General features: G+C 38.4%; 2 protein-coding genes across 5 annotated transcripts in view; one reads left to right on the top strand and one right to left on the bottom strand.

Moving 5' to 3' along the window:
• LOC124223029 (uncharacterized) overlaps window positions 1-18,163 on the top strand; it is a 291,603-nt gene that overhangs the window by 92,190 nt on the left and 181,250 nt on the right. The window contains exon 4 of the mRNA XM_046634639.2: window positions 16,734-16,797. The gene's annotated coding sequence lies outside the window, so the exon portion shown is untranslated. The remainder of the gene's footprint in view (window positions 1-16,733; window positions 16,798-18,163) is intronic.
• Window positions 1,496-18,163, bottom strand: part of LOC124223020 (homeobox protein prospero) — a 34,725-nt gene continuing 18,057 nt past the window's right edge. For 2 of the 4 annotated variants that reach the window (XM_046634610.2, XM_046634611.2), the window contains exons 4-5: window positions 9,488-9,632; window positions 1,496-8,857 (exon numbers count right to left, since the gene is read on the bottom strand). In XM_046634610.2, coding sequence (XP_046490566.1) covers window positions 8,678-8,857; window positions 9,488-9,632 — 325 coding nt within the window. In that variant the 3' untranslated portion in view covers window positions 1,496-8,677. Of the gene's footprint in view, window positions 8,858-9,472; window positions 9,633-18,163 lie in introns of all 4 variants that reach the window. The other 2 variants (XM_046634608.2, XM_046634609.2) reach the window with 1 other exon arrangement.

Genomic DNA, 18,163 nt, shown 5'->3' with positions numbered 1-18,163 from the left:
CGGTCAAAGAATAAAGGAGGGATTGAAAAAAAAATTAATGAGACGAAAAAAAATTTTTAAAATGAAATATTTATCGTGTTATTTCCATTTGCACTGTAATACAGATCACACGTATCTATGTAATATTACACGTAATATATATATACATATATATATATATTTATATAATAATCGCGATAGTCAGAATTTAATTCGTTTTTTTTTTTAAATTGTTGTTTAAATCGCTGGATCTCCCGGTAAGCAAGGAAATCTTGACGTTTCTTCACGGCTCTATTGATTATTTTATTTTGACAATTTGGTGAATTTTAGATTACAAAAAATGTGTCGATTCGCGTATCGATGTGAAAAAAGTAAAAAAAAAAAATAAAAAAATAAAAAACATATAATCGGGCACACTCGCATTTTCTCATTATTACTCTCTCCGCATTCGTGCAATATATATTTTGTTTTTTTTCTCTCTCCCTTATTCGTTTCACTATTTCTTCCCCTAACAAGTAGATTTAAAAATTTCATATTTCTTTTTATTTAAATTTTTAGGATCGTTTTGCGCCTAACGTTCGCCTAAACCTTAGTATACGAAATATTAACCATCTTTGGATTGATTTCGAATTCTCTTTTCCCTTCCTCACTTCTTTTCCAATCTCTCTTACTCTCTCTTTCTCTCTCTTTCTCTCTTCCTCTCTCTTTCACGTTCACTCTCTCTCTCTCTCTCTCTCTCTTTTCCCTCTCGTTCTCTCTCTCACTCTCACTCTCGATCCCACCCTCGCTTCCTCCCTCCGTCTTGTTTCCCGAACATTTGTCACGTACACTTGCTTATATTCACAACTGCATCGTGCAATTGCATCATATTTAGCTTGGCTGCAACGCTGGCCGCATCAAGGACACTTGGCTCCTCCTGCATCCCGTTCACTCTTCCTCACATGCATTCATCTCACTTCGTCTATGTACAATCGCGATATCTCCCATCGCGAAAACGAAACGTAAGAAAAGAAAATTTCAATCCAAAAAAAAAATAAAAATAAATATATACAACTTTCACCGAAAAAACTTTCATCACTAAAATAAAAAACAATTTGTCGCAATCGAATTATGAACTTTTACACCATCCGAAATGAGGGAATTATTATTATTATACATCGATTAAATTCAACCTCAATTATTCAATCACTTATTATCTAATCCTAATAAATCGAATACAATATAATATTTAAACCGTTCGCGGATTATCGTACAACTCGAGTACAGGAATTATATCACAATTCGCGTATAAGATAACTTATCATCATCATTGTTATTATTATTATTATTATTATTATTACTAGTATTATTATTATTGTTGTTGTTGTTGTTAGTATTATTTTTATTCTTACAGATAATTTTCTCTCCCACTCGATACACATCTATCATATATATTATATATCAACGATTATTCCTATATTCACTATCATTATATAGTTTTACTATCAATTAGTAGTATAATTGATTTCGTAGACTGATATAGTTATTATAAACGTGCGATTGTGAAGGTTTTTTTTTTTTTTTTTGTTCTCACGTGTTTCGACAAACAATAGAAGGAAACAAAACAGTTTACTCGAGGTTAAAAAATTTATTTCAGTATAAACGACTATAGGAAAAAAAAAGAATCGAAGCCAAATTTCAAAGATGAATTGTGAAAAGAGTTGGAATAAAAAGAAAAAAAAAAAAAAAAAACACTTGATCTTAAACGCAAGCTCGAAATCAAAACTGGCAATTTTTTGGCGACTCTTCTCCAATTTTCACGTTCATCAACTTTCCTGTTGTATTTTTAATTTATATCGTTTACTCTGGACTATTCTGCTCCTTTTTGCAGATATTTGTCAGAATTTTGAAAAATCCAAAATTTTTATTACGGCTTTTGTTTTTTCATCATTTCCGAATAATTATCTTATATTTTGTTTTTTAAATCATTCTTCGAGTCGCGGTACGCGTGTTTTCTCAGTACGTAGACTTGCGAAAGAAAAGCGAACAACGTTTCAAATTCATCGATATGAAAGAAAGGAATAAAAGAAATAAAGTTTCAAGCCATTATTTCCCAAAAATTTGAGTCACGCCGACAGTTCCGCTCCCTCCGCAAGAAATTTCGATAAAATTTCTTTCATTAACATCGTACCGATCGACGATGATAATTATTTTTCACCAACAACTAGCTATAAGTGATTATAATTTTGAGTAGAATTGTTTAAGGCCGAACGAAAATTGATTGAATGTATATAAAAGCCCAAAAAAAAAAACTCGGTTGAAATATTGGAAAAATATTCACGGAACGTCGCGTTTAATTTTTGATTTTCTTTCCCTTACAATTTTTGTTTCGTAATTTATATTTCATTTTTTTTCATTTTTCATCTTAATTTCATCTCCCCACTCAATATCTCTTAAACATATGTCTAAATATCGTAACAAAATTATCCTTTATCGCATATATTAATATATTATATAAATGGTGAGAATCGTCGCGACTCGCGAGCAAAACAGACGCCCAGTGAAATTCGAATTCCCTTTTACCGTGGATTCTTCTCGTTTGCTTCTTTTTTTTTCTACGTCTCTCCTTTCCCCTTCTCTTTCATTCAAAATTTCAAAAAACCTTAGACCAAAAATTTCCTTAGGCCAAATCGCACTGCCACGCGTTTCTACATACGATATAGAGAATTTGTTTTCTTATTCGTAGATTTATATATGCGTGTGTATACATAATATAATGTATCGCATATACCGCTTAGGCGTGAAGTCGTCGTTTATTCGTCAGTTATTCTCTTCTTTTGCTTTTTATTTTTATTTTTTAATTATTCTTCCCCTACTTCTACGACTCGTCGTAATAATTTTTATTAAAAATCTTTCATTCGCCTCAAATAATATCGCGTACGACGTCACAATCGTCTCTCGCCTTTCATCCTTCAGCTTTATTCTCTATATACATTTGTATGCATCGCGTTTTTGTTTTTGTGTTTTTTTTTTATTCCCTTTGTAATCCTACATATTATAATATATACATATGATCGATATAATTTTTTTTCCCCACTCTCTTTAGAATTTAGTGTTTTTCCTCTCAATTTTTCCCCCCTCATTTTCTTCGTTCATCTTTCCGAGACATTGTATTGATTTTTGTTTGCTTCTTTGTTTGTTCCCCTCCGCGAATCCCTGTTTTAGTTTTTGTTGCTTTTTTCCCCCCGTTTCTGTCTTTTTCACCATCGCGCGTGTACAATCACGCGTTATCCAAAATCTCGTTAATAGCATGTAATTTTCCTGCACGTCTGTTTCGCCCGCGAGCTGCCACATTTCTCAAAACGCGTCGTTCCCGATTTTTCCAAAAATTCACGCCTCGTTTTATCCTCATTAATTTTTTGTCTTATTTCCTCTTATTTTTCTTCTTCTTTTTCTCCACTTAATTCTTCATAGTTTTTTTTTTTTTTTTTCTTTCACTTCATCACCAGAATAATCCCCAAAATTTTTTGACATCCCAAAACGTAGGCCGAGATCGCGGAAAAAGAGCGGATCGTCCGTCTGCGCGTGTATAATAATCAAACGTGAGGGAATAACGATCGAATTCCTTGATTCGTCATAACGATGAATTTTTCTATCTTCACAACCCTGATCTTGGCTTCAGGCAAGGTTACTCTCGATTATTACAACAACAAAATAAAAATTCAAAATGGATGTGTATATGTATATATGTATATGTGTGTGTGTGTATAAACAAATGAACAAATCAATATAGAAATTAAATTCAATGTCATTTTATTAGCGTGAATAATAAATAAAATAATGCTCGTATTAGCAATAATAATAATAATAATAATAATAATAATAATAATAATAATAATAATAATAATAATAATAATGGTGATAACGGTGATAATAGTAGTAGTAGTAATAATGGTAATAATGGTAATAATAATAATAATAATAATAATGGTGATAATAGTACCAGTAATAATAGTGGTAATAATAATAATAATAATGATAATCATTGATAATAATAAATTAAACATATATAGTGACTTGTGACTAGGTAAAGACTCACCGCTTGCAAAATAAAAAAAAATAAAAAAAATTGTGTGAATTACGTGTGTGTTGCCTGTGTATATAATTGAATTAATACAATAGTACAATGTGATTGGGAGAAAACAATATAGAATATTCTAAAATAATAATAATAATAATAATAATAATAATAATAATAATAATAATAATAATACAAAGAATACCTATTATGCAACTAAAAGTACACGTACGTATAATATGTGTGTATATATATAATATATATGTATACTAAATAATTTATATATGTATATATATATATATATTACATATATTCTGATTACAATAATAATAAGAATAATTAGTATCATGATCGTACGTTAATACTATTTGATAACTTGATAATTCTAATAATAATGTTAATGATAATGAAATAATTGGGTATGAATTATATTAACTACGAAAATCAGGAAAGTGGAAAGGGAAGGAAAAGGTGGAGAGTTGTAGAGACAGAACAAAAAGTATAATTACAGTGTCAAAAAATTGTTAATCCTAATATATTATAGTTCTAATATAATATACATATAAATGTGTGTGTGTGTATGCGTGTGTGTGTGTGTGTGTGTGTGTATGTTTGCGTTTGTGTATTTGTTTGTATATATGCACATATATGTATTATATATTACATACGTGTAATACTCTCTATCTACACAGGCGTTTCTCCTTCAAACACCATCTAGGAGAACCAACGTTCAATCAGACGTGGTTCCAATGGTTAATTGATTATTAATCAATATTATTATGTACGCATATCATAACGTGGTTAAAATTAATTTTCATCCCTCATTGTTATCGGTATTCCCTTTTCCGCTTTGCAGGGCATTATCTACTCGCTATGTATGTATGTATAATATATATAAGATAGTTCCGCTTTGTGTCTAATATTGTGTATTTTTGTTCGTTCTGACTTAATTACTTCGGTTTAATTATTTTTCGTATTTTTTTTTTTTGGTTACGGATTTGGTTTTGTTTTTTTTTTCATACTGTCGGGCCAAGTTTCCTGCCAGTGAACGATTGATCCAAGACACTTGACAAGGAAATATATGAGAATTGAGGAAAAGAATACAAGATTGAAGTGAAATAGCAAAAGCGAATAACGAAAATTGTTTCGCTTGTGATTTTTCCAGACGCTGTACTCGTTACATTATTCAGTTTATTTTTCTTATATTTTGGAATTGAGAAAGAAGAGGTCAAAGAAATTTAAATTAAATTGGAGAAAAAACAAAAAAGTAGAAGGAACGAAATTGAAGAGAAGATAGTATGGAATAAATTTTCGTTACTCTCGACGTTGATTCCATTATGTAAGATGCTGTATAATACGTGTGACATTGTTTCTGCATTTGGAAATTATTTACACCTTAATTATTAAGCATACGATAATGTTATACGCGACAAACCTACGCGTTATTCCTTCATCCATTTTCTGCCTGATTTATTCGTTATAACTATTATCGTTCTAGTTTTATCTTCAATCATACATCACTGAATTTTTCTCATCCCTTATTCGTTAGGTATTTTTTTATTTTCGTTAAATTTAAAATTTTCAGAATCATTATCCTTACTGTTGTTGTTATTATTATTACTAATATTTAGTCAATTTAGTTAACGATCGATCGATCAATATTCTTACAGTTTTCGTGAACAGATATTACGCGTATAACACCTATTTATAATGATAATAGGAAACTTTTTTCTTAGTCTTTTCTCGAAATCGTGCCGAAAAATTTTGCGTCCATCATTTTTTACAATCTATGTTTGCTCTTGTGTTAATTTTAACCGTTTTTGAATTTCTTTTTTCCTATCTGTCGTAGAAGGTGTGAAAAATTAGCAAAAGTGTTGAATCAACGGGAAGATTTCCAAATGGATTCATTGTTATTTCGCCAATTCAACCCGGCGAACGAAAATAAAAAAGGAAGAGAAAAAAAATCGTAAACATTTTTGTTTTTTAAAAACCTATGAAAAACAAAAACCGATAAAATTCTACAATAACGTGTAAAGTAGGGAAAATTTATTGCGTGCTCGTCTGCCGGGGTGTAAAACGAGATTTACAATTGAGATATTTTATTTGTTTATTTATTTATTTTTCATAAGAATTCTGACTGACTGACTGACTGACTGCACCGGTCGGACGGCGACGATTCGTTGTTACGTTAACCTTATTTCGATATCAATACAAGGTTGAATTTTCATACCCAGGATGCGAATGAAGCGATCTATCGATCAATGCGCGTGACAAACGTAGGACGTTGTTATCAACAGAGCAAAAGATCGAGGCAAAATAATTTCATCCCAATCTTTCTCCCATTTTTGAATTATTGCGGTTTTCCGAAGAACCGATTTCCGGTACAGAGGTCGAGCGGATTCCGATTCTCCGATACGCCGCTATGATCGACGCTCAATGATCTCCATCTCGATAGCGGTGCATGTCAGTCGGTAAGGTCGTGTCTCTCGTTTTCGTCTTTAAATAATCGTCACGTTTTTGCATTAGTCTGCATTTTTTTTTTTTTTTTTTGTACCGTAATATACACGATCTTTATACTTTAAATTATTTCATTCTACGTATGGATGTTTGTATATATGTATAATATACATATTGTATATATATACACACACACATATATGTATATTGTATATATTGAAGATACACATGCGATTAAATCAGACTGCGATCATGGCGGTTTATTTTTTTTTCCCACTTCCTCTTATTTTTCTATGAATTGCGATTTAGGTTTGGTTAGATTAGATTAGGTTGAACCGGTATCGAATGACTTAAACATACGAAATACAATAATTGAAATCGTTAAATTACTATTTTTCTATAAGCATATGGAACGAGCCCCTGAGGCATGAAATAAAATTGACGTCGATCGGTTGTCGGTACTAGATTTTTTAGCACCGTAAAAGATAAAAAGTAGACTTAAAACAATGAAATTTTCATTATCTTCAGTTTTCTCTCTTTTTCCTTCTTTCGATATCCGTTGTTCTTACAGTTCTATGATCAACGAAAATTTTCCCTTTCCTTCGTTCGCGCTCAGCAAAGTCAAAACCAAAGTCGAAAAATCGTCAGATAACGAAAAAAATTTTTTCTCCGAATTGTTTCGAAAACCTGTCGGCTGATGTATAGAGCAAGCGGAACAATAAAACGCAAAAAGAAAAAAAAAAAAAAGAAAAAAACAACCGCTTATTTCGCTATCCTAATCACGTTGGATTCTTTAATTTTTTTATTTTGCTTCTTCTATGTTTTCTTTGCTCGTAGAATTTGGTTTTGCCTTTGCCGGTGCAGCCTTTCGTTTCGTTTTTGGTCTTTCTATCTCACGTCGCTCCCTGCTAAAACTGAAAAGAAAAAAAAAAAAAGAAAGGAAAAAAAGGTATATCGTCAATGATCCTAGTTCCTGTTCTTTTTTTTTTTCATTCTCTCTCTCTCTCTCTCTCTTTCTCTCCCCCTCTCTCGCACCTGAATAACCACAATATTCCCTTGCTCGGACTTGTTCCTCCATCTCCTCGGTAAGTTTTCGTACGTTTATTCGTTACCTCAATTCAATCAGTACTGTGTTTGTTTGTTTTTTGTTTTTTTTATTCCGATCGATCACATCAATCGTATTTCCTGAATAATTAGAACGTCCGGTGAAGTCGTAGCGATCGTCGATACATAGAGTACGGTACGTGGCGCATAGATACTTTTGTATTTCAATCCTACATATATATATATACATATATATATAATATAATATATATATATATACCTATATCTCGATCGATCATGTATCGCGCGTAACACTATATACATACACGTGTTGTTACACGTGTATATTATCCACCGTTAATTACTCGGTACGTGCAGCTTATGACGATTAGCGGCATAGCATTTATATGCATTTAGTACTTAGTAGCGGTGGTGGAATAGCAGTGGCAATAGTAGTATTGGCATTAGTATTATCATTAGTATTAGTAGTATTAGTAGTAGTGGTATTAGTAGTACTAGGTAGTAGTAGTAAGTTTAGTATTAGCATTAGTAATTAGTATTATTAGTAATAGTAATATTATTATTAGCATATTGTTCAATAGTACTAGCGTAGGGTGTGTATGTATATGTTTTATCGTTAGCGTTTTATCATTACGTATATAATGTGTATAACTTTTTATGTATTATTTTTTATTTTATTTATTTTTTTCCATCATTTTGTTTTATTATTTACTCCCTCCCTTATATCTCTTTGTTTGAAATTCATTTGATCACGATCCTCGCGGGACTTAATCTTAATCTTTCTCGTCCCCCCGTCGTCTTCATCCTCGTCTTTACAATCGTCGTTATTATTCATATTCCTTACTAGTAGTAATAGTAGTTATAGTTTTTGGTCTGGCCGATTTGGATATGTACTAGGGATACCTTAGGCGCCTCCTTTCTCCTCTCGTTCTCCACCTCGGCCCGACGAATCGCGGTAACGATTCAAAATCGTCGTCCGCGACGCCCTTCCGGGATCGAGGATCTAGGATCGAGGATCGAAGATCAGGAGCCGGCGCGAGTCCTGCACCCTAGGGGCGCTTCGCCGCAACCTTCAACGCCAACGCGACAGGCCCTGCAGCCAGGGTTTAGGGCCTCGCCTCACTCGAGCTGCTCGAGGAAATTCGGGCTCTTGAAGTACTCCGGGACCGGGTCGTCGAGCCTCGAGATCACCTTGTATATAGACTTCTTCCACGACTGTTCCGAGTCCTTTCCACCCTGGATCGCCTTGAAGAATTCCTTCAGCGTCTGTTCGACGACGAACCTGAAGTTTCCTGGCACCTGGAATTTATCCATTTTGCGCAAAATTCATCGTTAGTCACTCTGCGACTCGATCGTCATTATTTATATAAATATCCTTTTCAATATTGTTACAAAGGTTAAAAGAAAAAAAAAAAATAAGAAATTCTCGTTTCCTTACATCTCTGTTTCACGATCGAAGGATATTTATACGTTGTTACAAAAATATTTAGCAAAAATGCGGTTAAATTATTCTGCAATTGGAGTTGATACTTTATCATGCAATTTTATATTATTCTATGATATTAGCAAAGCGTACAACATTCATGTGTTTTTTCTCTACTTTTTCTCTTCCTTTATCTTTTTCTCTACAAACCAAGAAACGAAACAAGAGAACAGAACAACGTAAGAAACGAATTAACGGTGAAACCATCTTTAGAAGCATTCTTTTTTCGCGTAACTGTTTTACATTTAGAATAAAAATTTTGAACTGTCGGAAATGAACAAACTTTACGGAACGTAACGGATTTGATTGTGGGACGATATAAATGAGTATAGACAGAGAAATAATAAGATTAATAACAACAACAACAATAATAATAATGATATGATTATAATAATAAAGTGTGCGGTGTGCGTGTTGGTGTATTTGCGCACCTGAGGACCCCATACCTCAATGTGGTTGTTGCGGTTGTAGTGGAGGTTTAGGACCCGATAGATTTCGGAGTCTCCGCCGACGTGGAGGTCGTCGGCGTTCTTGATGCCCTCCGTTACCGCCTGCCTTGCGTACTTTTCCATTTGAATGTAGTAGAACTCCCTGAAACAATGTGAGAAAAAAGAAATTGGGTTAGATGCGGAGGGTTCTGTAACCAACGATGAGAGAGAGGATCCGAAAACGGTGGAAAAGGTGATTTTTTTAAACGGCGTTGCTCGTCTCTTGGACTCCACCGAGATGCTTGCCCGGAATTTGTAAAGAGTTTAGAGGTGGAGGGATCGCGTAAGGAAAACCCGCTGATGTATCGTTTCAAAGGATATACGCGTAGGTTTGGTTAAGAGACATGTAACGAGTGAGGGTCCAAGATTGCAGGCGCAGCTTTCACAATGAGCGCCGCATCTAGAGCGACGCTTTTTTCTTCTTTTTTTCTTTCGTCGTTTCACCACGGTAGGATGCATTAAATCAAGCACTTAGTTACATACATAACTGCCGCGGTGACGGCGGCGGGGGCGGGGGCGGAGGCGACAAGGGGTGGAGGCCGCGTTTCACGCTCATTAATTAACGCAATTAAACAAACGTAAGTCGCTAATTGGCGGGTAATTAGCAACTCTGGGCGATAGCAGCAGGTGACCCTACTGTGTAAAGTCTTGTGACGCGCACGTCAGGACAACCTCAGATGAAATACAGTAGGAAGTTCCGAGTGCAACGAGGAACGAAGAACGTCATCAAGCTCCTCCTCTTAAGGGGTTGGTAAAAGGCAAACAAGAGATGAAAAACCGACTTTACTCGCCGCTCCGTCTTGCCGTCTCGGACGAAATCGACAGTCGACACTCCAGCAGTTTGGCAATTTTACGCGAACTTGATGCGCACTTGGAAGACTTTGGTGATTATTCAGCGACGTTAAGGAATTTTACCGGACACCTCGAGTTCGACTACCATGTTGAAGTTAGTAACGTTAGCGTAACGAAGCATCATCGTTGTACAATCTTAGAACGACTTCCAAGGAGTTGGCTTGTAAAAATATGAAAGTGTTGTCTTTGTTATGATTTACCAACTGAATTGCAGACAATCCTAAGATCGCGAAGTAACGATATTCCCAAACGTGCATAGTTAAAGTAACGGTATACCAACTTCAACCTCATGATCGATCGGCGGTCTTTTTTGCGGTGAGAAAAAATCAACGAAAAAGAGGATGAGTAAGAATAAGGAACCAGAAATAACACCACCACTACTTTGGTACTCCAAGGTTTACCCTGAGGCTCGTTTGACGACTCCGCAAGACTTCAACGGTTTTCGTTCAGACTGTTTGATTCCAAAACGGTTGGCTTCATGGCGTTCCCCGAGTCTATACACCGCACCTTTATGTGTACCCATTTCTTGGCGTTGATTTTTAACTGTGGGAAAGTTTTCCCACCGGTTTATAGAGTGCCGAGGGGACCGAGAATCTTACGGGGCGTCTTAGGGAGGTCCTACATTGTTCCGGTTCGGTACGTGGCGGCACTTAGCATAGCCGTTACTGGGGTGCTCCTCGATCTTGGGGTGAATAAAAGACGTTGTAAGACGAACCAGCTCAAGAGTCAGGCCGTTCCGGTCCTTCGCAACTTTGACATTGTACCTTGATCCGAAGGGGGGGGAGGGGGGGGGGGGGGGGGGGGGGAATGATTGGAAGGAAATTTGGCGGCAAGATCGTATTTCCTGTTAGGAGAAGAAGAGCCGGTTCACGGTTCCAAAGTCTTGCGAACATTCCGGTGGATTTTATTTTTTTTTTCTCCAATTGATTTCACGCCGCATCGTTCGGACGGGTAATTAGACGACGTTGACAATCGACACCCTCCTCCAACCGGGTCGCGGGTAAGGTGGAGCCTCGAGCGACCGTCGAGAGCTTATTATTGTCCTAATTATACAATACATCATAATGAATTACCCTTACCCCGTTAGCCTGACGGGGCCGGATCCTACTTATACGGCGACTCCTCTGTAATCCGGCGTTCCTCGCACTTGGCGAACGAAGTGTGGCAATTCTAGCACTCTGCCTTTTTGTCAGATGTAGGTGTGTGTATAAATCCATCCCTCTCTCTCTCTCTTTCTCTCTTCGGGTGTCTGTTTTAATTAGGCACTTCGCGACGATGCCTGCCTGCCTGCCTGACTGCGATGCAGTCGCGTTCCTCTCCCATCTATACTCAGCGATCCAACGATGTTGAATGCGTTGATGGATCGTTGAATAAGAATTATAGATACCGCCGAGCGCCTCCTCGGCTCTACTCTCTACACCCGACCGACGCCCCGGAACACAGTTGAACCACCCAACCCTGCACTCGGTAAGTGCTGAAGAGAGCTGCGTCGTCGACCCCCTCGACTCGTCTTAATTGGCCGTACACCAGATCGCGCAGTCTGATAATCAACCCCGTTTTCCCAAACGATCAGGTCCCGTTCGCTCGATCCATACGGTTCTACAAGCGGCTACCACCAAACACCGAATTCACTCGATAGACAAGGTCAAGAAGAAGATCATGGAGAACGGTGTTTCGACGAAGGCAAAGTCTTCGCTTCTCCGAGTTCGAACATTCCACCGATTGAGCAATAAATTTTTACGCCCACGTCCCGGTCTCAGCAAAAGTGCATTGAGACGTGGTTCGAAGAAGATGGTGAATGAAGAAGAAGAAGAAGAAGAAGAAGAAGAAGAAGAAGAAGAAGAAGAAGAAGAAGATAGAGGCGGAAAAGGAGAAGGAAAAATGGCACCTCGTGTCTTCCGAGGTGTGAAAGTGCAGCCTTCGGATAAAGGAGAATTAATTGCACCGAGTTGTGTGGCTCGTCGTTGGCTGAGCTCCGGGGACCAAAGTTGCCGTTTGCCAGCCGGTGCGTGAGCTTCTATTCAGTACGGGCGTTAAAAAAGGTGTCGCAGGGTGAGCGCGGAGTCTTGATGCACCCCCGCGGTTGGGTTGACACGACTCGACTCACTCGGCGCGGCCTCTCCTCTCCTCTCCTCTCCCGCCCATCTCGGCCCTCTTCTTAATTAGTAATTAACACTTTAACGCCATCTACTCAGACTCGTTACACGCACTGCGAGGGAGCCACGTAGCCGTGCACCGCCGGAGGTGCAGAATCCGCGATTCAAACGAGGAAAACTGCGAAAATTTTTTTGCAATTACCGAAACACCAGCGGTTGTCGCTCAGATTTTTCTTTCGCGAGGCTGACGTTTACAGTCGGTTTCGGAAGTTGCGATCGCTTCGCCGTTAAAAACTGAAAAAAACAGCGAACGGAAATCAGGATCCTCGGCAGGGTATCGAGTCTTCTGGCAGGAGTGTTTGCCCCACCGCCGAAAACAGTGGAAAAGTGATTTCGTACTCGAGCTTCTGAAGGCAACTCGAGTGGCCTCTTTGAGCCACTTTCTTGAGGAGTTTGAAACGAGCTTTCATCGGCTTGCGAAAGAAGGTTGTTCAAAATTGGGAAATATTCTAGGCGTCTGAATTTTCACCCCGGTGGTCTCCGGTGTCTTTTTCGAACTCTCGTCGGGCGGTGACGTCGGCGTCAGATTCACGGGTGACGGATCGGCGTCCATCATCCTGTCCGACAGTACGTCGAATCGATCCAGCATTGAAAAAAGGAAGAGATAACGAAGGCAAAAAATCCTCGGACGACGCCCAAGTGCGACGAGACTGGAGGGGAGGGCAGCGATGCGGGGCACTGAAGAGTGAAACCGCTCAAAGCAGCTGCCCCTCCGCTAGGTTTCAGCTTTGAAACTGCCCCTCGCGCTCTTAGCTCGGTTTCATTCCGTTCCGTTCCTTGCCCGTTCGGTTCAGTTCCGTGCCGTTCCGCACCCCCTGGATGGTCTCCGTACCCCGCCAGATGCAGGCGCGGGGGCAAACCGAGACCCCCGTCATTGTAAGAGTCTGGCGCGTGCGGCGAAGGGCACCGAACTAACGAAATAAGGGAGCTGCCAGCCCGCCGGCTTCGGGGGAGAAAGAGAACCGAACCCCCTTAGAGTTTCTCTCTGTGTATTACGCCCGGCTACCAGAGGAGCTCATTGTTAACTGCACATCTGCCGTTCGCGCTATGCGCAGTCTCTCTTTCTCACTCTCCATCAACCTCGTGTCGAGGTCGAGACTCATGCCGTACGATTGCTGTCGAAAAAAGGAAGAAAATAAGAAACAAACACCAGACCAAACAGACGGAGACAAAAAGGAACGACAGCGATGATTAATTCCGTTCAAGGACTTGTGGTAGGTACCTACTAGCTGGGATTCTCATTGATTCTGGTAACCCTTGACTTCCTTTTTCACGACTGCTGTACCAAAGTATTATACATCAAAGACTTCAAGGATGATAAAGGAAAAACAACAAAATAACCCTGACACTAGATCGATTTAAAATAATTATCGAAGCATCTGAGATTTGCCTCAGTGAATCACTGGTCAGTGTATTCCAGACTCCTTTTCTGCAAAGTAGTCCAAGTATCAGAACAGACCTTGATGGTTCATCTTGTGAAATCGTCTGAAGCGACTCTAGGATTTGTTTCTTCTCATATAGGAGTCGCTTTCTCATCGATGTCTGTAACGATCGACAGAACAGCACAAACTGGATATCGAGACGATAAAGTGAACGAGATCGACAAGCGTTCTTTACCAAAGTTGTCGATCTTCTTCGACTCAACCTTCTCATCGTTCGACTCGTGAGAATTTTGAGATTCGCCCGTTCAGCGATCTTCCACACGCGCGGAGCCTGAAGAGGAACGAATTTTGCGCATCTGTCGGTCAACCAGTGTTCGTTCGGTGCATTCACTCACCCCAACCAAGTTCCGCCTGCGTGTCTCTAGAAGGTGAACGATGTTCGTGTGAGCCTAATACCCAGTGGGATGACAATGAAGTAGTTAAGTCCTCGGTGCATCGGCTGAGTACACATAGAGAGAGAGAGAGAGAGAAAGTCGTTGCTGTGGGCTGTGGGTTACGTACGGAAAAAGCATCCACACGCACGCGAGTAAGCCAACCGGGGAACCCGGAGTTTTACGAGAGAGAGAGAGAGAGAGAGAAGCATGGCGAGCAAGGGTTACCTAGGTTAGGGACTCGGAAAACATCCTTTGTCGAAAAACTCTGCCGGGATCCCTTTCCATCCCCCCGTCGCCTCTTTCGCTTCTCGTCCGACAGTCACGAGACCAGAAGGAGAGGAGAGAAGAACCCGGAGGGATAGCGAAAATCAATATTTCTTTGTCGCACACTATGTCCAATATCCACAACACGCGGCGCCATCCCCTTTTCCAACCCCCTTTATCTTACGTATTCATTCGTCTGTTCGCCAAATCTTTGACCATTGAGTATTTCATTGAGATTTACATGACTCTTCTTCACACGGTCTTTGGGTATATTTGTTCTTCTCTCTTTTATCTAAAAATTGAAGAGTGTTTTTTTTTTTTTTGTTTTTTCAATATATATGCACGAGTTTTCGTACTCCGATCTTTTACTGTAACGATCAGGATAAAACATCGGAAATGCGACTGAATCTGTTCAACCTTCGTTACCTTGGATTAAAAACACTTTTATCATCAACAATTCGCTGAACGTAACGAAGAAGAAATACGAAAAAAACCGGTTTCCCAACCCTTTGAAACTCTCTATCAATCGTCGTATTGAATCGTCTCGATCTCGTTTCTCGGTTATAACCGACGAAGCGAGGAAAAATTACTGGTTTATTGAGTCACCCCGAGGCAGAGAAACCGTAATTCTCAAGGTTCCCCCTCAGTTCGGCATCGTGTTCGCAGTTGGAACGGTAAAAAAAAAAAAAGAAAAACTAGCGAAAAGAATGAATAGAAGGAACCAGATAAAAAACAAAAAAAAAAAAATGAAGGAAAATTGGGGGAACGCCGTATGAGATCATCGCAAGATCTGATCTATCCGCGCGTTTGCCGGTTTGGGGGTGAATCGGACGGCCGTACTGCGCCGCAGGATACATTATACGGTGAAGTAGTAAAACTTTGGGGACGCGAATCTCCTATGCTACGACAGTGGGGCAGTAGGTTAGGGTTTGGGGGAAACGTGCCGGGGTCGACGAGACGCGCACCCTCCGTTTCGGCCCGCCGCCGTCAAGCCATTACCCATGGCGTAATCGTGAATAGGATTTACTAGACAACTGTTCTCGCCCGGCTCTCAAAGCTCATCGTTGGCCCGAAGATTGCGGGCCGCGATGTTCGCTAACATCGTTATTACAGAATCGGTGGTTCGAACTTTCTATATCTAAGAGATAGCCGTTCTGCTTGTCTTACTTCCGATCCTTTTTCTACTTATTAAGGAGTGACAGGTGTTTTAAAGACCCTAAAAAGAGCACCGTCATTTTCATTTTATTCTTTTTTTATTTTGGATGGAAGGAAAGCTCATGAGATGATGATATCTAAGGAAGTTGTTAGGTATATATGTATGTATAATATAAAAAATTAGTATCAACAAATGTTAAATACTGATGAAAATTTGGATCTGAAAAAAAAAATCATCACTTAATCCGATCTGGTTGCCATTTTTTAATAGTTGTTGACATTGATAACAATTTTTTGTATTATGCTTGAATGTATACCTATAATAACTTCCTTAAATATTATTGTCTTGTTACCTTTTGTTACATTCAAACAAAAAATAAAAAATAAAATGGTGATAAACGCGGTCTCATTTTGATTGTACAATGGCGTTGCCCTTTGAAAAAAATAATTTTGACGACAGCGATCGGTGAAACACTGAGAAAATAAAACACTGTTTTATAGTTTCAGAATTACTTTTAAGGTGTTGCAGGTGGTTAATATAAGTATAAGGTTTTACTTTAACACGGCTTAATTGCATTTTATGATATTTCTGACTTTCAATATTTCACATAGTTCTGGGAAATTGATCGTTACATTGAGATTAAAAATGTTAAACTCATGAAAACTGGAGAGCTTTGATTTGGAAAGCTGTCAGTGTAAAGAAAGCGTTCCAAATTCATGGCTTAAGCCTTTAAAATACATTTTTTTCAGATCAAAGCTGACAATAATGTTTTGTTTCCTGTAAAAATATTTTTTAAACCGACCAGTTCGGACGAATGAAAATTTTGTTGGAATCAATTTCACGGAAGGACCATCAAATTTCAAATTTCTCTCTAAACTCTGTTAAAATCATGTCAATTTCTAATTAGTCTCCCAACTCGATTCTATTTCTCTAATATTTGTATCTCACTTTCTGTTCCAGACGTCTCGAGAAAATCTTTTGAAAGCAGTTCCGGACTTGAAAAATCTCTTCAAAATTCGGACGGGTGAGTCTTGTTTTATTTCTCTTGCGACGCGACCGTTTCGTTTCGTTTAGTTTCGTTCGATTTATCGCGGCCTAATTGTGGCCCGTATTTATTCCACACGTAAGATATTGCTGTTCACTCTGAAGTGTAATGCGGAACGTAATAAGCACGCGATGTTCCTACTTCGACGCCCGCATGCTTAAACCGATTGCTTTTTTACCCTGCATTGTGTCTGCTAGGTATCGTTCTTCCTTGGCATATGGGCGATTTGCATACGATACGACAGAGTGAAATGAAATAAAAAAATTGAAACACCGTACGTTGCGCGAAACGATCCTCGACTCTAACAACAAATTTATATTCGGGGATCAATAATGCGTCTGTAAATCTTTCACCTCGCAGTCAGAAAAATTTTACACAATATTTTCGAAATTTAGAGTGAATGAATTCTCCGAATCTGAAACGAGATATTTTTGACAAAAAATTATTGAGTTTAATAAAGATATGAAAAATGAATTCCGGTTTTGCTTCTTTGTTTCTCGTTTCTTTCATTGTGAAACGAAACGTGAAACGAAATAGAGAGAAGAATTCGCGGGTAGATAGAGAAATTTCTACGTTGCTGGCACGCGACAGTCTTTGAAGCTCTGGATCGACGTTTTTGTCACTAAAACGACGCTGACACGACCAGGCATTGAATTGCATATCTGTGATTAACTCTTTTCGTCTCCTTTTCACCGTGTTCAATCACACAGCTGATATGTTTTAAAATAATCGATTCAACAATAGTTTGTACATCAATTTAAATGACGGAAGATCAAAAAGATTACACATCGTTTTTTGATTTATAATAAATTTTGTAGGTCCAAGGGATTGATTTTTTCCTGGTTTTTTCTACTTTCTCGAGAAAAAAAAAACAACAACAACAATAAGAAAAAGGAATAAAAATTGAAAAACAGGGTTAGCGAGCAAGTGAAACTTTTCGATTGTTCGTAAACAAGGTGATGAAATATTCAATTGAAAATCCATACTGGAATATAAGAGAAGACTGATTCTAAGCAGGCGACAAAAAGAGATGAAAAAGAAGTTCATCACAGATCGTAGATACCTAACAAGTCTTGAGTTTGCGAGGGTAAAAACTACGTCCTGCACTCTCGTCCGTGTGCGTATATCACGATCAAGTGCATGAAAAGCAAGAAGGAATAAAAAAAGGAACCAGCAGTTTGAATGAATGGTAGAAACGGTTCTGATAAGCTTGAAAATTTAATTCCGCGTATATCGCGTTTCCCGTTAGATTCGTCGTTTATACATGTGTGAGTTGTCGTCTCTCTCTCTCTCTCTCTTTCTCTCTCTGTCTCTCTCTTTCAACCTGCATAATTTCACGTGTCGG

This window comes from Neodiprion pinetum, chromosome 7 (genome assembly GCF_021155775.2).
Source record: "Neodiprion pinetum isolate iyNeoPine1 chromosome 7, iyNeoPine1.2, whole genome shotgun sequence".
In the NCBI taxonomy this organism is placed as follows: Eukaryota; Metazoa; Arthropoda; class Insecta; order Hymenoptera; family Diprionidae; genus Neodiprion; species Neodiprion pinetum.
Note: the sequence above shows the minus strand (reverse complement) of the source record. Positions and strands in the feature narration are given on the sequence as shown.